Source organism: Xenopus tropicalis, chromosome 6 (assembly GCF_000004195.4).
Source record: "Xenopus tropicalis strain Nigerian chromosome 6, UCB_Xtro_10.0, whole genome shotgun sequence".
NCBI lineage: Eukaryota > Metazoa > Chordata > Amphibia > Anura > Pipidae > Xenopus > Xenopus tropicalis.
Genome location: NC_030682.2, coordinates 109,094,044 through 109,114,927, shown reverse-complemented (window position 1 = coordinate 109,114,927; position 20,884 = coordinate 109,094,044). Strand labels below are relative to the sequence as shown.

General features: G+C 38.8%; 1 protein-coding gene across 1 annotated transcript in view; it reads left to right on the top strand.

Moving 5' to 3' along the window:
* The window catches only part of npc1 (NPC intracellular cholesterol transporter 1), a 44,245-nt gene that overhangs the window by 11,681 nt on the left and 11,680 nt on the right, over positions 1–20,884 (top strand). Inside the window, exons 2-17 of the mRNA XM_004915212.4 lie at positions 1,371–1,496; positions 2,046–2,152; positions 5,036–5,211; positions 6,876–7,043; positions 7,826–8,075; positions 8,500–8,576; positions 8,802–9,172; positions 10,801–11,027; positions 11,967–12,067; positions 12,185–12,287; positions 15,481–15,670; positions 15,767–15,949; positions 16,531–16,645; positions 18,281–18,408; positions 19,491–19,631; positions 20,386–20,475. Of these exons, the coding sequence (XP_004915269.2) occupies positions 1,371–1,496; positions 2,046–2,152; positions 5,036–5,211; positions 6,876–7,043; positions 7,826–8,075; positions 8,500–8,576; positions 8,802–9,172; positions 10,801–11,027; positions 11,967–12,067; positions 12,185–12,287; positions 15,481–15,670; positions 15,767–15,949; positions 16,531–16,645; positions 18,281–18,408; positions 19,491–19,631; positions 20,386–20,475 (2,553 nt within the window). The remainder of the gene's footprint in view (positions 1–1,370; positions 1,497–2,045; positions 2,153–5,035; positions 5,212–6,875; positions 7,044–7,825; positions 8,076–8,499; positions 8,577–8,801; positions 9,173–10,800; positions 11,028–11,966; positions 12,068–12,184; positions 12,288–15,480; positions 15,671–15,766; positions 15,950–16,530; positions 16,646–18,280; positions 18,409–19,490; positions 19,632–20,385; positions 20,476–20,884) is intronic.

The following is a 20,884-nucleotide window of genomic DNA, read 5'->3' as shown; positions in this document are numbered from 1 at the left end:
GGGTTTGTTTTTAAACTTAATTTGAATTAAAATTACATTACTTGTGAGGGCTCATTTGCAAACTCCAAATGTGAGTAGCAGGGGCAGGGATATATGTGCCGCATGATGCTGGGGTCCTCACTAAGTGGTGGATTTTTCATTCAGGGCTTAGTACAGTGTGGCGGGGGGGTGCAGGTACTTCCGGAATGAGCACTAAGGAGTGCGCACTTATGCCCCACCAGGGTCTTCAATGACCCATATAATTTTAAGGCCAACAGCAAACTGCAAGAAAAAAAGCCTTTCAGCAAAGAAGTTACTTAATTTTCAAAGTAGCAAACAAACCGGTAATCCTTGTAATCTTGTGTTTATTTGTGTTAATAGACCTTGGTAAATCTGGCATCCAAGGACTGCCAATAGGAAAACAGTCCCTTTGGTATTAAATGTTGGCTTGTGGATTGTCTAGATTCGAGTTCTTAGGTTGTTCTGGTCTCTTCTACAAACAATGTTTTTTTTTTCTTTACCTCAAATTACTTTTTTAAAATTGTAAGTATGAACTTCTTGACTGGTGTGCAGAGCTCCAGAAGTCTGGTTCCTGCCTCCTTTTGTGAGCTACTTTGCCTTCTAAGCATCTGTTATTTGGGTTGGATGCCAAATTTTGGGCTGCTCTAGCAGTGAAAATTGGGGTTTGAAAATTGCCAGAAATTGAGGCTGCAGATGAAAAACTAAGTCATTTAAAAGTATTAGCACCCCCTATTAAAATTTTATATTTAGTTTTATGTTTAGCTGGTTGTTCCTTTTATGCCTTCTGCTTTAAGAAAAGATGGAATGCAAAGGGAAAGGGTGGGTAATATATAATCACTGATACCCTATCCCCAGCAGTACCCAGTCCACAGCCCTAACTTGGTGTTTGTTCTGATCCACACAATGCAGAGCTTAGACCTTAAATAAGTAGAAACAAGGACTTCAACCACTGTTCTAAAACACTTTTAGGATTAATACATTAAGATGGAATTAAATGAGAAATACTTTCAACCAATCTGAGCAGATGTTAGGCAGTTTGCACGGCATCCACTAAAATCAAAATCTGAGTCCAGTGCTCAGCAATTGAGGGATTGGCACCTTCCTAAACAGTTCAGCAAAGCAGTCACTTGGACACAGTGCAAGTTCAAGCTGGGTGAACCCTTGTTTGTTTGAACCGTCCTGTAATATCTAGCTATTCATTTTATTTAGCCTCTGTATAAAGCACAGTTTAGATACTTCTGTGGAGAAAAAAAATTGCCTTCTTTCCTTCATGATTATGTTTCTTAATACACAGAAACTGAGAGTTTCTTTATAATAGCTGTTATGTGGAAATATTCCAAATCTCTGTTTTTACCCACATTTGTGTTTAGGTATCTTCCCAGCACTGTGTCTGGTATGGGGAGTGTGGCAATTCAACATTAGAAGACAAACGGTTAAACTGTCGATACTCGGGGCCTCCTATCTCCTTGCCTGAGGAAGGACATACACTGCTACAGGTAAGTTGCAGCTCCTACACTTTGCATTGGGCATGCCCCTCTGCACCCATTGGAATGTAGCAAATTGAAACTGAACTGTGAACTGTGGCCACCACAGTTTTGCTTTCAGATCCTGTTTTGAAAAAAATCTATTTCTCTGTGTGCATATGCGAGTGCTGAAAACATGCCAGAAACGGAACAAGATCTACTTGATTGTTTTAGAGCTTATTTTAGGTCATTGCTCTTACGCGAGCTCTGGTTTTATTACAATCTATAGCTCTTCTCCACTTTGCTGTGTGTTTTCCTTTGTGATTAACCAAAATTGGTTGAACAAGAATTGCCATGCAAACCTTTGTGGTGCATCTTTGGGTTAACACAGAGCAAGACTTGGTTGCTATGAACCTTTGCACTGAAATACCATGATATATTTTGCTAGTAATATGGGTCAGTAAAATACCCCTCAATTCCTCATTTTGTATCAGAATGTGTTTTGGACATTTTTCATATATATTCCAATCAATGTGTAAAGATGTGAGTGGGCCTCTTAATTGTATTTTTTTTCTGTTGCAGCAACTTTGCCCATCACTTTATTATGGAAATAACACAGTTTGCTGTGATGTCCAGCAACTCAACACACTTAACAGCAATCTCCAGCTTCCATTGCAGTTTCTTTCAAGGTAGGAATCCTTTTGTTTTATGTCTGCCCCACTGATGTCTTGTTGTATGTCTTAAAAAGGGCTTGATCTTAATGTCTGACCAGTGAGGCTTCTAGCACTTCCGCAGACAGACTCCACAATGTTTTATTTTTGCATAGTGAGATATGCCCCTCTGCTAATCCATTAACAGACTCTTACTGTTATTAAATGTTTGATTTCAGCCCCAGTATGCAAGCCCCCAGCCCCTGCTATGATTACATCACTGCTACTTGCCGCAGTTTATCTGTGATCCCATAGCCCCTCTTGAAATTCTGCTCAGCATTGTTGGCTGCCACCATCTATGGCGGCTGCACTTTTGGTCCCCATAGTAGATGGCAGTGATCAGTGGAGAGTAAATATATGATCACTTCAAGCTAACCAGTGGTCCTGGTCCAGTGTGCATGGTCCTGAGAGCTGTGTCACTTGCTTTTGCCTTCCATGATTTCCCTAATTGCTATGCTTTGGTATAACCCTAGCATTACTTGTGTCATCTATCAGAGAACAAAGGAAGTGCTGTAGGAGAGCAGGAATAATTAAAAAAAAATTCTAATACTGCATTTGCATAATAATATTCAGAGCCAGATGTATTATTAGTTTATCTTTTTGCTTTTTCTTAACTTTGTATGAAGGTGTTTATGACTCGCCATTAGTAATTGCTTAAATTGCAACTGGTTTTGTTTGGCTTGCTAGCCACCAACTTCCTTTTACCCATGGCCTCTTCTTTTTATTTATAAACCCTCTACAGGAAGCTAGGGGGTTTTGCCTGACATTACTGGCGTTATGGCCATCCAAAAATAATGGTTGTCCATGGAAAAGGTACACCATTAGCAGAGACATCCCAATATGATTTACCTTGGTTTTAGTTAGAAACCACAATGTACTAAGCATGATTTTGAGGAAACAAACATTTTAGGGTAAAGTGGCAAAAAAGATTAAAATCAATTTATGGACTGAAAAATAGTAATATTCTATAAATTAATGGAATATTGTCATGGGAAATGGGTTTTTTTGTTTTTTTTTAAAACGCATCAGTTAATAGAGCTTCTCCAGCAGAATCTTGCATTGAAATCTGTTTTTCAAAAACACAGATTTATTTTTTATATTTAATTTTGAAATTTCACATGGGGCTAGCCATATTCTTCATTTCCCAGGGTGCCTCAGCCATGTGACCTGTGGTCTGATAAACTTCAGTCACACTTTACTGCTGAGCTGCAAGTTGGAGTGAAATCACCCCCCTCCCAGCAGAACAATGGGAAGAGAGCAAGATAGCAGCTCCGAGTAGATATTAGAGGAGGAATCAACAGTAATGATGGCCATACACCTTCAGATCCGCTCGCCTGGCGATGTCGCCAAGCGAGCATATCTTCTCCCGATATCCCCCACCTACGGGTGGGCGATATCGGGCAAATCCAGGCTAATTCAGTCATTTGACCCTGGGGCCAAACGATCGAATTAGAACGACGGGTATAGGAGAAGTCGGATCGGGGACCTCATCAACAAGCCGATGCGGTCCCCGATCCGACTAAATGTAGGTGCCCACGTAGGTGCCCCTACATGGGCCGATTAGCTGCCAAATCGGTCTAAGGAACCGATATCGGCAGCTAGAATCGGCCCGTGTATGGCCACCTTATGAAATACAAGTCCGGTTTGTGATTTCTCCAGTTACAAGGGAGTAGGAGAAACAATAGGTTACCTGAAAGCCGTTCTAATGTGTAGCGCTGGCTCCTTCTTAAAGCACAATGCACTGAGATGGCTGCCTACACACCAATATTACAACTAAAAAAAAAACATTTGTGATTCAAGAATAAAATTTTAAATGGTAGAGTGAAATATTTGCTATGTAAACAGTGTAATTTAGAAATAAAAAGTACACCAAAAAATCATAACTGTATACCTTTAAGGAAGCGAGCCAAAAAATTAGTGATGAAGAAAAACACACTGACCAAGTTCTAATTCTCTGTGGGGCGCAAATACCCTGTGATTCTAACCTGCAAGCAAATTAATTTAATCCATTTAGTACTTAGACCCCTTAATAAATCCTTTCATTTTTACTGAGTAACATCCCACACTGAAAATTGTTCTATGATATTTTTGATTTAAAGCGCTGAAACTGAATTATTTTTAATGTGGCATTATTTTAGCAACACCTGAAACATGCAGTTTTAATTTAAGTATTTTGCTCCAAGACTTTATTATTTTGTGCAGCCCCCTTTTGCCCCTATAGTCGAGCAAATTTCCAGTTGGTCTGAGATCAGGGATGTGACTGAGCCATTGTAGTAGGACATTCACATTTTGTTATCGAGCCAACATCAGTGTTACTTTTTTACTTTTGTCTATGGGGAAGTTGTCTGCCAAAGGGAGACCTGATGTGCAAGCTTTTTTTTTTTTTTGTTAGCAGACTGAAACAGGTTTTCTTGTAGTTTTTTCCAATTTTTTTCACAAGATGACCAATGGGGTGGATGTATGGTTCAAACATATTCAGAGCTCTGCAAAACATTGGTCTGTATGAAAAGGTGGCAGAAAAGAAGCCATTGCTCAATGAGAATCTTTAACTAAAAATAAACTTTTTCTGTACAGGTTGCATTCAAGTCCGGTATACATGGCACAGGTTATCATTCCCTAGCCTTTTATAAACACATTTTGGATGTTTCTTAGCAGGATATTTGAGAAAAGATTCATAATCATTGATATTCCACAAATTCCTAACATTGCCAAGCTGTTTTAATCAGTATACAGGCATTACTTATCCTCCATATTATATCATAATATATAATTTTTTAAATTCTCACAAGCAATGTATATATTAATTAAGGCAATCTCTGTAAATAATAAAAATAAGTGATGAAATACATTCATTTTTTTCAGATGCCCTTCTTGTTTTTATAATTTCATGACCATGTTCTGTGAGCTGACCTGCAGTCCCCATCAGTCAGAGTTTCTAAATGTTACCCAGACTGAACCATTTGTTGGGCCTAGTCCTCAAAGGGCAAATGAAAGCATTGTGGCCATGGAGTATTACATAGGAGAACAATTTGCTAATGGTAAGTCATCTGTGTTTTGGTGCAACATTTGGATAACTGCTGTTTACCCAAATATCCGCATTTTCGTTTTGCAGTATTTGCATGCTGCTAATTTTGAAGAGGTATATGCATTAATGGTAATGTACGTTGGTCAGTATTAATGTTGTTCTTGATTTCTTCAAACATGTGAATGTGAATAATGCAAGTACAACCTTGTTGCTATGGCTACATTGCTACAAAAGTGTGGCTTTCCATTCTGTCCTTCTGTCATGGACAGGGTCTGGCTGTCTCATGTATAACACAGCCATGCCAAGAGCCCTAATAAAAATACCAGTTTATATTATGTCTAGCATAAGACTACCTTCTGTCTTTTAAGTATCCTCAGTTGTAGTTTACTATCTGGAATCAGGTATATCTACTGTAAGTTACTAATGATGGCACTGGGAAGATCTTTCCCAGGCAGGTAATGGTAAGCTCTGGAAGCAAGGTCTGCAAACTTAGGGGTATATTTATCATGGTGTGTAAAAAGTGGAGTGAAGCATTACCAGTGATGTTGACCAGTGCAACCAATTAGCAATTAGATTTCAACAGTTTAGAAACCAAAGTAAAGCATCTGATTGGCTGCTATGAGCAACATCACCGGTAATGTTTCACTTTTTACACATCATGGTAAATATACCCCTAAGTTTGCAGACCTTGCTTCCAGAGCTTACCATTACCTGCCTGGGAAAGATCTTCCCAGTGCCATCATTAGTAACTTATATATTATTGATTGATCGATCCTAGCCTGACTCCTTCCTATACAGAAGGAAGGCTAGGATCGATCATCGCATAGTGGATTCTGCCCTGCATCGCCGTTTTGCCTTATTTCAAATGACCGGAAGCCAAGTTTTAGCAGGTATTTTCTAATAAAGCATTCAAAATAATAAATGGTGTGCAGGATAGGGCAATTATTGGAGCAGGGTAGAATAGATAAAAAAAATGTAGTGTTACTTTTCCTTTAACAGCCTGTTGTAATAGTATAGAAATGTTTTGGGCCTTACATGCCTTTTCTCAAGTTGGGAAAGAGCATACTTGAGAAAGGGCTTTTAAGGCCCTAAACATCTTGTGTGTTTGGTAGTCAGCAATAAAGCATTCTGCAGCAGTAATTTGCTCTCCTCTTGTATTAATTCGCTTGTGGATACACTGCCTGACTTACAGGAAGTCTGAGAGGATTGATGCACTTTAATCTTTTGTTTGGGTAGAGCGCTGGAATTTCTGTAACTTTTATTTACATTTATGCTGTGCAGCTCCTATGCACGGTGTTGTAGCAGGTTGCTATGGCAGTAGTTTGGGAGTGAAAATGGGAAATAAATAGGAGAAGGCCTGAACATAAACATAAATAAAAAAAAAACACAAACTATAGAACATGAAAAGGTTCAGCAACTAGAATAGGTCTAGAACATGCTAAATGTTTATATAAAGATACACTTTCCCTTTTTATATAATTGCAAGTAATCACATTGTTACCAGGCAATAGAGGTCTTGGTTGACTTATTAGAGAGTTAACCCTTTTAACTTTCCAACACTGCTCTGCTCTTCTTGGAATTACTCTCTCTTGTTTAATGTTTAATTTTAAGTCAAGTTGTGGCAAATGCAGCTTTATTCCACTTTATTGCATCCAACATGTGCCTTTTCTTGCCCAGCGATGTACAATGCATGCAAGGATGTAGAAGCCCCCTCGAGTAATGTCAAGGCTTTGGCTTTGCTGTGTGGAAAGGATGTCAAGGACTGTAATGCTACTAACTGGATTCAGTACATGTTCAGCAAAGATAATGGGCAGGTTCCTTTTACCATCACACCTATCTTTTCAGGTAAGTTTTCCAAGCCTGGTTTATCCACTGAATTACTGTGTTTTTTCTCACTGTACATTGTGGCTTGTACACAGCCTGCTTGTTAACACTTTTGTATGCAGTTTTATTTCGAGTTAATAAAACTTGCCAATATACAGTAATTTACATAAATCTCCATGGTTATAAAGTTATTTGTAAATTAAATTGGTATTAAAAATTTCATCTGTCTGCTTATATTCTCTGCATTAATTGTTCTGACTCCTGATAATAATAAACAGACCTGGAGGAAAACTAATTGCCACTACATTGTTTTTAAGAAACAGGAATAAGCAAATACTGCTGTCAGTTACAGTTACATTTACAGTAGCTTTCAAACCATTTCCAGTGTAATTTAAGTACACTGGAAAGTTGCTCAGAATTATATTTTCTTTCTATTATGCACAAAACAGTGGAGATCACTTTTATTATGCATGGTATAACCTTTGCAAGCCTACTCATTCTGCTTTGTGGCAAATCTGCATGCAGTGCCTGTTCTACTCTGTGGATTCAGTATCCATCTGAGCTGCAACTAAATCTATTAATGATGCACCTGGTTAAAAAAAACAAATAAATAAAATACGATCTTTAAACACTATGATTAATGTGATACCTTTAGCAACACCATTTTTTAAAAATATTGTTTTCATTGGTGCATGCCTACTGGGTTTTTATGGAATTGTGATTATGTTGTTGAAATATTTATGAACTGATGCTTCTAGGCATTTTCTGTGGAGATTCTGTTAACATCCCTTTGTACTTCATAGATGATCCTGTGACTTCCATGCTTCCCATGAACAACGCCACCAAGGGCTGCGATGAGCCTGTGGAAGAAGGCGGGGCTTCCTGTAGTTGTCAGGACTGCGCTCTTTCTTGTGGTCCTGTGCCCCAGCCTCCACCACTTCCTCCTCCATGGCTTATATTTGGCTTGGATGCTATGGCTGTCATCATGTGGATAGTTTATGTTGTGTTCTTACTACTCTTTTCTGCAGTCATTATTGGATCGTGGTGTTACAGGTAATTGGGCAAACCAGGTTACATTTTGTCTTTACTCCACAAACATAGGTTGTTTTATTGAGTGGCATAGCATTTGATTATATGAAGGCACACTACCATATTCTTGAACAAAGATATACCGGAGGTGTCCTTCCAAAGCGATAAAACAGACCCCCCAACATTTGTGAGCTCATTTGTCAGTCGTGTAAACTTAAGAACGAACCTCATGGAACATTGTGATGGGGAGATTTCATGGATGAAATTAACTAAAGGGTCATTTATACTGTTTAGCAGAAGTATAGCTTTGTATGTTATTAGAAAGGCTCATGTATTGGGTAACTAGAGGGATATTAATGAAGTACAAAAGCTTTTTATTAACCGTCAGATTTTTGTCAGTTTGGATTGATACCTTAATGCCTTTTCTAATTTTTGTTTCCAATTACAGGAAAAAGAATATTGTCTCAGAATATGCTCCTATTGATAGCACTTTAGCATATTCTGTCAATTCCACTCCAATAGCAGGTATGTGTCTGAATTACAATTGCCTCCAAACAGATTTATGTATTTTACAAATGAGGCACTGAATGAGTAATAGTACAGTTAACATAACATATATATTGCTGATGTGTGTGTGTGTGTGTGTGTGTGTGTGTGTGTGTAAATATATCCCCCCCAAAAAACCCATTCTATTGAATGTTTTTGTAAAAAAGAAATTCTTGCTTACAAACTATCCTTCCCCCAATGTAGGAGAGCCTTCGTGCTGTGACCGGCTTGGTGAAAGACTCGAGAACTTTCTTCGAATTGGATTTACAAAGTGGGGTTCTATTTGCGTCCGGAAACCATGGATTGTTATCTTTTTCTCTGTGCTTTTAATTGTGATATGTTGCTTTGGCCTCAAATACATGAGGATTACTACTGATCCTGTTGAACTCTGGTCAGATCCTCACAGCCAGGCTCGGCAAGAAAAGGAATATTTTGACTCTCACTTTGGACCCTTCTTTCGCACTGAACAACTAATCATCACTGCCCCCAACAGTTCAGTCCACAATTACTCACCATATCCTTCTGGCAGTGATGTGCCTTTTGGCCCACCTCTAGACTTTAATATTCTTGCTCAAGTAAGTGAGTGGTGTTACAGTGGAAAAAAAAACTGGTCAGTGTTTCAAACACCATTGTAAACAATGTAACCAACCTACCCACCTCTCCTTCCTTGCCGCCTCAGCTTTTAACATTAGTTATTGAATAATGAGTGTTCATAAAAAAGAGTGCTTAGTTAGAGGGCTGAGTGATCAATATGTTTCTCTTAGCATAGCCAAGATTCTGCTATTTTTTATAATTACATGGGGCACTTTAGTTTCATTTCCACAATATAACAGGCACGGGAACACTGCACTGCAAGTTTTGGTTATTTCTGTACATTCTACCTTTAAACTTACTGCTCTGTTATCTGTCATATATAATAAGATTGTACCAAAGCAATGTAGCTAAGCAAATGCAGTGTGATTCAGTTCCCTTTAGGCATAGGAGCAGAACCATGACTTTGACTAGGCATGTGATTATACATTAAAGGCCTTACATATTAGATATTATCAGCCACATTTATTATTTAGGGCTGTAGCAGACGGGGAGATTAGTAACCGCACAACAAATCTCCCTTGTCACGGGTGACTAATCTCCCCAATATGCCATCCCACCAGCGAAAATGTAAATCATCGGTGGGATGGCATATGCAGCGCCGAAATCGCAGAAGTTTCCTCTCAAGGCAACGTTCAGCAAATCGCCGCGCCGCATATGCAATCCCACTGGCTATTTACATTCTAGCCGGTGAGATGGCATTGCGGGGAGATTAGTCGCCCGCGACAAGGGAGAATTGTCACGGGCGACTAATTTTCCCGTCTGTCACGCCTCTTAGGGTGCAAATCCATAATGCTTTTGCAGACGTTAAAGGAACAGTAACACCAAAAAGCAAAAGTGTATCAAAGTACAGGCATGGGATCCATTATCCAGAAACCCGTTATCCAGAAAGCTCCGGATTACAGAAAGCCCATCTCCCATTGACTCTATTTTAATCAAATAATGTAGAATTTTAAAATTGATTTCCTATTTCTCTGTAATAATAAAACAGTACCTTATAGTTGATCCCAACTAAGATATAATTCATCTTTTATTGGTGGCAAAACAATCCTATTGGGTTTAATGAATGTTTTTTCTTAGACTTACGGTATGAAGATTCAAATTAAGGAAAAACCCCTTATCCGAAATACACTTTGTTCAGAGCATTCTGGATAATGGGCTCTATACCTGTAATTAATATATAATGTACTATTGCCCTGCACTGGTAAAAGTTGTGTGTTTACTTCAGAAACACTACTATTTTTTATATAAATAAGCTGCTGTGTAGCCATGGGAGTAGCCATTCCAACTGAAAAAAAGGAGAAAGTGCACAGGTTACATTGCAGATAACAGATAAGTTGCATAGATTTCCATTGTATTCTACAGAGCTTATCGGTTATCTGCTTATGTAACCTGTGCCTTTTCTCTTTTTTTTCCAGCTTGAATGGCTGCACCATAGCTATGTAGCAGCCTATTTATACTGTATAAACTATTGTAGTCTTTCTGAAGCAGATGCACAACTTTTACCAGTGTAGGGCAACAGTACATTATATTTTACATTTTTGATACTGTTCCTGCTATTTCAGTATGATATCTGTTTAAAAATGATGGGGCTTTTTCACCTTTTTTTTAGGTCTTGGAGTTACAAAATGGCATTGAAAACCTAAAAGCTTATTACAATAATGAGACTGTAATGTTAAAAGACATCTGTTTGGCTCCATTGGCCCCATACAACAACAACTGCACAATTTTCAGCGTTCTCAACTATTTCCAGAACAGCTTCTCTGTGCTGAATCATTCCATACAGGATGATTTCTATGTTTATGCTGATTACCACACTCACTTCTTATACTGTGTGCGGTAAGTTGGTCCTTCTAAGCAGTAAGACTTCACTTTCTTAATTTGCAAAAGAAGATACTGTATAGAATACTGTACAGACACATTGATAGTTGCTGAAGTTTTTAGTGAGCTTTTGAAATGAATGTGATTTTCATAGAACTTGGGAACTAATGGGTTATCTCTTTATTCTGGGAGAGGCAGTGCCCGGGAACTGGTTGCTTCTGCAGTGCTGGCTAATGGTGCATGTATTAGATTTAATAAAGTGGGTCATTAATTAAAAATAAATTACAGAAAAATATGCACAATATTTTGTGTAAACAGTTTCTTTTTCATTTGGCAAATTTAATATAGTCTTTGTGAACCTGTAACATCAATGTGTTATAATACTCTTTTTTGCCCTAAAAAGATATGATTTCAACACACTGTATCGCAATAGTTGTCAATCTTTTTCAGTCCAAATCCCCCTTAAACATCTAATCTTTGTCCAGGGCTCCCATTTAGGTCAACCCTTTAGTTAGACCTCCCTTTGCTTGTGAAATGGGTACAGACATAGGGAAATATGTGTATCTGTCAGCCAGTGTTCCAAGAATATTTAGGGCAGGAAATTCTTTGCAAATCTCACTTAAAATGACATTCAAGTTGGGTTTTCTGTGATATTTAGGAGAGAAAATGGCTATTCTCCCAAATCCATACTTTAACTTACCTTCAGGCTGAAACCAAGTTTTGTTAGCCTGAAGTTCCCACCATTGTTGTTTGACTTCAGGCTGACTGCCCCCTGCCACTGCTGTAGGCTCCTTCCCCCAACCAAACAATCCCAAAACATGGAACCTCTGCTGTTAAAAGTTAATGTTCATTTCAGTTATTACATGTAAAATATTTGGTTATAGGGAACTGTATTTCCCTAACAGTTTACAAGTGCGTGACCCTGTGTAATTAACCTTCTATTTTCAACTACTTTAGATCTCCAGCATCTTTGAATGACACATCAGTACTCCATGATCCCTGCCTGGGAACATTTGGTGGCCCCATATTTCCATGGCTGGTTCTTGGAGGATATGATGGTAAGCTTCCCATGGCAGACTGCTCATTTGCCTTTAATCTGCCAGATCATAGTGTACCTTTTTGTTTAATATTTTAGTTCAAATACAGATTTTAGAAGTGTTATTTTTCTTTTGCAGATGAAAATTATAATAATGCCACCGCCCTGGTGATTACTTTTCCAGTAAATAATTTCCGCAACGACACAGAAAAATTGAATAGAGCAAAGGCTTGGGAATTAGAGTAAGTTTCCATTAGTTTTATCCTTAAGTTTTAAAGTACGGGACAGCCTAAGATATACAATTGGCACTCAGACAGATTACTTTTTTACTTGTATGTTTAGCTTTCATAGCCTGTTTGGGGTAAATGAATTATTATGTTAATATACGGTTTGTTTTTTCACATGACATCTTGCTGGTGCTGGTCTTTTTTGTAGTAGTGTGTGACCATTTATTGGGCTCAGGATTTCCCAGCATAACAATAATAAATTAGGATCCTTGTTTTGAATTTAAAGAAAAGGCCCTGGTCCTTTAAAAAAAACCATTACAGTAGTAAGTTTAGTTCTAATGGGGTGTTAAGTTCCAGAATGTAGTGATTGTAAGGTAATTCCTTATCTAAGACTTTCAAGGTTAGTGCAAACAACAACTTCAGATAAGAGCTGAGCTTTGGATTTGTTGTATTTACCTTTTGATGTGAACATGCAGAACTTTGCTCCACATACATAAATACATTTTTTTTTTTTTATAATCTGGTTTTCTTTCAGTTCTTTTTCTTTCATTTAATTACATAATGGAGTTGTTACCCTCTTGGGAAATGACAAGTAGGATGCAGTAGGGAAATGGCAAGCGATTAGTTTAAACACGATTAAATCTGCACTACTGCGTCAAATCTCACAAAAATGCCTTACCATTGCCTAACATTAAGTTTTCTGCAAGTACGGATGCCTTTTTCAGCAGGATTCGGATTTGGTCGAATCCATGCCTCTGGCCGAGCCGAATCCTTAAAATCATGTGACTTTTGTCACATAAACAAGGAAGTTGAAAGCTTTCACCATGTGCTTTGTGTGCAAATCTCTTTAACCCTTCGTCCTAATTTGGATATTCCGTTTGGTACGCATGTGGCAATCTGATTTAATCGCTGAAAATTGCATTCTTTTTCCTTTTCATTTTCCCATGATTAAAGGGAATGTAAAGTCATCCCATTAAGTTAAAGGAACAGTAACATCAAAAAATGAAAGCGCTTTCAAGTAATAAAAATATAATGCACTGTTGCCCTTCACTGGTAAAACTGGTGTGTTTGCTACAGTAACACTACTATAAGTTATATAATAAACTGCTGTGTAGCCACGGGGGCAGCCATTCAAGCTGGAAAAAAGGAGAAAAGGCACAGGTTACATAGCAGATAACAGATGAGTTCTGTAGAATACAATAGTGTTTTATCTGTTACCTGCTATGTGCCTGTGCCTTTTCTCCTTTGAATGGCTGCCTCCATGGCTACATAGCAGCTTATTTATATAAATTATAGTAGACTTTCTGAAGTAAACACACAACTTTTACCAGTGCAGGGCAGCAAGCACATTATATTTTAGTTACTTTTATACACTTTCATTTTTTGGTGTTACTGTTCCTTTAAGGGAATTAAGGGGTTTTTTTTCTTACTAATCAATCGGTTTCCTCTGCTGCCAGAGGCAGCCTCAGTCAGCCCCTTGCATAATTTGTGCTATAATACGATCCCTTTCCTACTGCACAGTCCTCTGTGTGCAGCAGCAGCCAATCAGAAGTGAGTATGCTCGTTTGCGGCCTGTGTATTCATTGTTCTGACTGGGTCTGGCTGCAATGAGAGAGAAGGACAACGAGCTGAGAAAGGGCTGGCTAAAGGTGCCCATACACTATAAGATCCGCTCGCTTGGCGACATCCCCACCTACGGGTGGGCGATATCGGGTAGCAAGCTGCTTTAAAAAAAAAAATAATCCGATCGTTTGGCCCTGGGGCCAAACGATCAGATTACATTTGAGCTTATGGGGCAGTCGGTCCGACCGGATTTTCTAACCTGGCCGATCCAGATCTGGCCAATTTCAGGCCAGATATCGGTCGGCCAGGCAGCTCTGTTCTGCCCATACACGGGCCGATTAGCTGCCGAATCGGTCCAAGGGACAGATATCGGCAGCTATAGTCGGCCCGTGTATGGGCACCTTAAGGCTGCCTGTTAAGCTGGCCATACACGGGCAGATCCGCTCGCTTGGCGATGTCGCCATGATCGCATCTTCACCCGATATCCCCACCTATGGGTGGCGATATTGGGGAGGCATGATGGCGAATTCGATCGTTTGGCCCAGGGGCCAAACGATCGAATTCTGCACGCGGCAATGGGGCAGTCGGTTCGGGGACCGCATCAACGAGCCGATGCGGTCCCCGATCCGACTGGATTTTTTAACCTGGCCGATCGATATCTGGCCAATTTCAGGCCAGATATCAGTCAGCCAGGCCCCTCGGTTCTGCCCCTACACGGGCCGATAAGCTGCCGAATCGGTCCAAGGGACCGATATCGGCAGCTATAATCGGCCCGTGTATGGGGACCTTTAGAGCTGAAGACACCACCAGGTCATTTATCTTCACAACTGTAAGAAAAAATTAAGCATGTATGTTAGAGAGTTGCTTGTTTTTGCAATGTTAGGCAATGGCAAGGCATTTCCTTAAGATTTGTGACCCAAATCAAATCTCTCAAATCTTACATTGCACCATTGCCCTTAAATGCCGCATTTTTATGCAGCCTGAAAACCCTTTGCCAAAATGCCTGAAAATTAACCTAATTGACCACATTTCTCAGTTTCGGTCTGCTGAATTGGTTTGCCCCCTGCCCGCCACAGAAGCACCTTCTGTGCAATTGCCCCCCTGAAATAACATTTTTACTTCTGGGGGTTTTGGAACATCTTTTTCACCTATTTTCAGTTAACGTTTATATTTTCCATAGTGCTGCAAAAGATGAGTACCAAATCTGTTACAAAAATGATATCTTTACATCTAAAATTTGTTTTTCATAAGAATGTGTTAGAGCCACTTCAACCAAAAGTTTTAGATCCTTGAATTAATATCATTCAAACCTTTGTTCCAGTGCCTGTCTTTATAAGTAATGTTATGTAACCAATGATAGAAGGAGTAGGAAGGGCCATGCACAAGGCAGTGCCATGTTAAAAGTCACCCATTTGCCCTTCCTGAAGTGAAGGAATATGGATGTGTAATGACAAGGCAAACCACAGGAAAGGCCATAACTGAATACTTAGGCTTGTCATCTTTTAGTGCCCCTTGTTCTGTATTCTCATTGTAGCTTCCCCTCCCACACCTAAATACATTGACTGTATCTATCATTTTTGAATTTTTCTGTTTTGTTTGTTTTGTTTTTTTAATATGTACAATTTTATGTCCCATATATTTTTAGGTTTATCAAATTTGTGGAAAATTATAGCAATCCCAATCTGTCCATTTCATTCTCTGCCGAGAGAAGCATTGAAGATGAGATAAACCGTGAAAGTAAAAGTGATGTTACTACTGTTGTCATCAGTTATGCCTTAATGTTTGTCTACATATCCTTGGCTTTGGGTCAGATTGGCCACTGCAGTAGTATCTTGGTAGGTTGTGTTTAATTACAGAAACCGCATTCTTGCAAAGGATGCTGAAAAATGTCTCCCAGCAGGTTCAGTGACTTTCTTTCTGTGATCTAACAGGTGGACTCTAAGATCTCGCTGGGTATTGCTGGTATTCTGATTGTGCTCAGTTCAGTAGCCTGCTCTCTGGGTATCTTCAGCTATGCTGGCGTGTCACTCACTCTTATTGTCATTGAGGTGATCCCATTTCTGGTGCTAGCTGTTGGAGTTGACAACATATACATTATTGTGCAGAGATATCAGGTAACATTTTATTGTACTTAGTGTTTTGTTTGTTTTGTGTCTTTTTTAAGACCATAACTTCATTTTATTGTGGCAGTTTTATATTATCCAAATTGCTTAGGAACTGGGGTGTCCTGTATAAGGGGTTTTCCTCATAATTTGGAACATTATAACTTAAAATGTAATTTTAAAAAAATGTAACTATTAAATAAACCCAGTAAGATTGTTTTGCCACCAATATGGGTTCATGCAATTAAGTATGCATCCCATCCAAGTAGCCGCACACATAACCATGTACAGTTTTTAAAAATAAAGATAAGATTTAAATGAACATATATAATATATATGAGGAGTTCCATGACCATAGAAAGGCACATAGCAGAAGGATGAGTGCTTTTATATACGTCATGGACCTCCAAAACACAAGTTTCAGTGAGTCATGTGACAGAAATTACATCGCTAAGCACTGATTATAACTGATGACATCACTAAGTACCATTTATAAGGATATAATTTACAGGATAATTATGGTTCTTGTGTATTATATACATGTCTGTTCTACTTGATTTGTCATATAAGAGGTTTTTTTTCATTCTGTACAGAGAGATGAGCGTCTTCATGATGAGACTCTGGACCAGCAGATTGGCAGAATACTGGGAGATGTGGCGCCGAGTATATTTCTGTCAGCTTTTGCCGAAACGGTTGCCTTTTTTTTGGGTAATGTTCATTAACTATATCAGTGCTGAAATACTAAGAATGGAAGCACTTCCGCTGACATGATTAGCAGCCCATGTTAGATAACACTGGAATATTATTTTCTGGATTTTTTCATTCTGTAAGACTGAATATTTATATTGCAGCAGGATCTGCATGCTGCCCAGAATGAGACATGGGCAGCATGCAGTGCCCTCAAAAAAACCATTCACCGACGCCTGAACAAGTGCTAAATTATATAGGTGCATGCCAAATTTGCCTTTAACTTGTGAGCACACAGCTTAGAAAGAGCATTACCTGCAGTATCTCCCAATATCCCCTTCTGTTGTGTTGTGAGGATATTTCAATTCGGTTGGTGAGTTGTGAGTGTAGGTTTGAAAATTTCTGTGGTTAAGGGAAGCACAGGTAACCTTATTGGTGTCCCTTGGCTATATCGGCTACAGTGATCCCTGCTCTCATTGCAAAGTGCTGTAGTAAAGTTCTGGGCAGCAGGCTTAAAGGAGAAGGAAAGGTAAAAACTAAGTAAGCTTTATCAGAAAGGTCTATGTAAATACAGCCATAAGCACTCACAGAAACACTGCACTGACTTCTCTGTAAAAAGATTAGTTGTGTCTGTTTTCCTCTGCCACAGACACACAGCTTTCAGCTTCCTGCTCTCTCCTGCTCCCCCCTCCCTTAAGAATGCTAAGAGCTCACTCCCCCCCCTTAGGAATGTGGATCTGAGCCAATCAGCAGGAAGCTGACTCATAGTCCAACTAACTAAGCATGTTCACTTGGTCCCGGAGTCTGTGCAGGAGCGAGGCATTATGGGAACTTTCTTTACACAGCTCAGCGTTTTTTCTTCCTGTTTGGCTTCTAATCTTCTGAACAGGAGAAATATGGGGAGACTTAAGGGCACTATTGAGACAACTGGAGGTATGCTTGCAGCTTGAGATTAACACTTTACTAGCCTTTCCTTCTCCTTTAAATGAGAGACTTAGGGGATGATTTACTAAGACACGATTTCGAATCCGAATTGGAAAAATTCTGATTGGAAACGAACATTTTGCGACTTTTTCGTATTTTTTGCGATTTTTTTCGGCGTCTTTACGATTTTTGCGTAAAAACGCGAGTTTTTCGGCATCTTTGTGAAAGTTGCGCAAAGTCGCGAGTTTTTCGTAGCGTTAACACTTGCGCGCAAAGTCGCGCCTTTTTCGTAGCGTTAAAACTTAAAAGGCGCGACGTTTCGCGCAAGTTTTAACGCTACAAAAAAATCGCGACTTTGCGTAAATGACGTAATGACGCAAAATTACCGATCATTACGAAAAAATGCAATCGGACGCATTCAGCCCGTTCGTGGGTTAGTAAATGTGCCCCTTAGGTATGCAGAGAAATGACTAACATTTTTTGATTCTAGGAGTGCAAAGCTAAATGCACTCTCTGCTGTGCTAAAAAAAAAAATCTTATCTAAAGATCACAGGGATTACTAATCAGAAAGTTCCAGTTGAGAGACCCTTTCCAAATCAATTGCAAAGTTACCCTGTATAGTGCAGTGCATTTTTAACCTAAAGCTCATATTGAAAGAAAAGCAACTGACTAACCAGCTTTAAAGTGTACTTAATAAACTCGCTCTCCGTTCTTTAAATTCTTTCCTCTCAGGAGCATTGTCCTCTATGCCAGCCGTGCGGACATTTTCACTCTTTGCTGGGATGGCCGTGTTTCTAGACTTCCTCCTTCAGATCACCTGCTTCATCAGCCTTCTTAGTCTGGACATCAGGCGACAAGAGGTGAATTTTGTATTTTTAAGGAAGTTAAATAAACATGCAATACATATTTTTCAAAGAAGGCAATTGCTGGTAATATCCAAAATGTTTTATTTTGAGCAGTAGCACACAGGGAGATTAGTGGAATTTAAAGGATTATCCGAAATAGGGAACATCTATTTCCCTGAGGTGCACTGTTCAAAAGTTGGCTACATGAACTGCATCTCAGAGAGACGTCAACCAACATCATATCATGGGGGTCATGAGGGTGATAAAGAGTCATTTTTTCAAATAGGAAATCAGACTTAAAATGATCCATGACTTGGATAACCTCATAACATGGGACTGGTTGCCGGCTCTGATCTTACTAAAATTGTAGATCTTCATTCGTAATCTGATAAAGAATTCCATAGAATTTTCTGGTTAAGGTGGGTAGGGGAAAATTCTTAGGTGATGCAAACCTTTAATATGCTCCATGGCTCTTTTTTTAGACAGGAACTCAGGACAATTTTTTTTTCTCCTGTTGACTGTTACACCATTAATCATGGTATGCACACACACTCCTGTCTGGACTTTACACTAATCTGTTTTTTAAATAGCATCAAAGGTGAAAAGTGATTCAAACTAAGTTCTCTTGATCTGCCGTTTGCCTTCTTTACTTTACATTTTATTTAATGTGCTGACTGAAAGGTCCACATACACAACTTGTTTTAAAGAAATTCTTTGCCTTTTCTGAAATCCTTGTTAACACTGCTGCAGTGTTCTGATTTTAGAAGTTAAAATATGAAATCCAGTGGAAGTGTAATGCTTGCTGTGTTTGTAGTCATTTGTATCGCAGAGAATGTAGTGCAGTACCTGTAAAACACCCCTTTCCATCTTTGCTTTAAGGAATCCTGTCATTCAAATAAAGCATTTTTACATCTGGGGGAATAAATAAATGCTGCTATTAAAAGTTCATATCTTTTAATCAAATTTTAATATTTTTGTTGTGTTAAAAATTGTAGATGTCAAATCCTATTTAAAAGGTCCCATTGGTCATGTATGTTATGTATTGCCTTTTGTCACTTGCCTGTTTCTCTGACTTGAGGGCATTTTTTCTTACGTAGAAAAACCGCTTAGATATCCTTTGCTGTGTGCCTGGATGCAAGAGAAACCGTGGCACTGACAAACCGAAGAGCTGGCTGTTTTTGTTCTTCAAAAAGCTTTATGCCCCTGTACTGATGAAGGATTGGATAAGACCTATTGTGGTGAGTTATTTTGCTGATGTGCACTTACAAATCACCCTCACTTCTCTGTAATTCTCTGTATCATGCTCTGTTACCTCTTGGTTCAGATGTTGGTTGACTCCGACTCCAGTAGGAAAATCAAACCTGCCCAATTGACATCTGGCCAAATACACTGCCCATACACAGGCAGATAAGCTACCAAATCGGTCTGAAGGACTTAAAACTTAAATCTGCCCTTGTATGGCCACCTTAAGTTGCGCTTTATTTTTTCCCTATATTTGATATATTTGATATTTATGTTCCAGCCTTTCTGCATTTTGAAATATTTGTTTTATCTGTCAATGCACATGACCATGGCAGGTGGGTGCAAAATAATAGCTTTTTTAATCAATGTCTCATTAGGATTTGGTGATATACTCATTGGACCATTTGTCATTGACGTGGACTAAGGTCATTGACCATAGCTACCATAATTGCACTAGCTACCATAATTACTGGCTGCACGATTAGTCTAATTTGGCCCACCATTTAGGTAGCAAAATTGCACAAGATCTGCTCATGTGACCTGGCTAGACAAGTGCATATTTTGTGTATGGTCATCTATTTGTAATCTGCTAAATGAGTATATATTTATGTATGATTTATAAATGCACACTAGTGTACAAAAGCACTCCCTGCCTCCTTTTTAACCATTCAGCTAGGATGCTGGAAGGTAATGACAATATTTAAATTCCTTGTATCTGAAATGTTAACTAGCCATTTCCTTGTGTTCCAGGTATCCGTTTTTGTTGGAATCCTGTCCTTTAGCATTGCGGTTGTCAACAAAGTAGAAATAGGTCTTGATCAGTCTCTCTCCATGCCTGATGTAAGTTTTTTCTGTGTCTAATGGTAGAAAAAAATGGCCACACATTAGAATTTTTTTCTACATCAATTTTCTTGCTCCAGGCAGAAACATTGTGACTGGTTAATAAGAAACAATGAATTGCACTTCACATTGCATTTGTACAATGAAGTATTTATTTTTAGGGACTAGGATTTTTAAGTACAGTAGCTTTGCTTAGGATATTTGTATTTCTCAATTCTAAATACATAGTCGTATTTACATTGAATTGAAGTGAGGAATAAAGTAGGTCAGTTTACCCAAGTACTTTTGCAAAAAAAAATAATTTCTATGTCATTCCTAAAGACAAGGTTTATTTAAAAACCTCTGGTTTATACTGTAGTCTTCATTTGTTGTATTTATTCTGAATACTACTTTTTCACAAATCCTGATT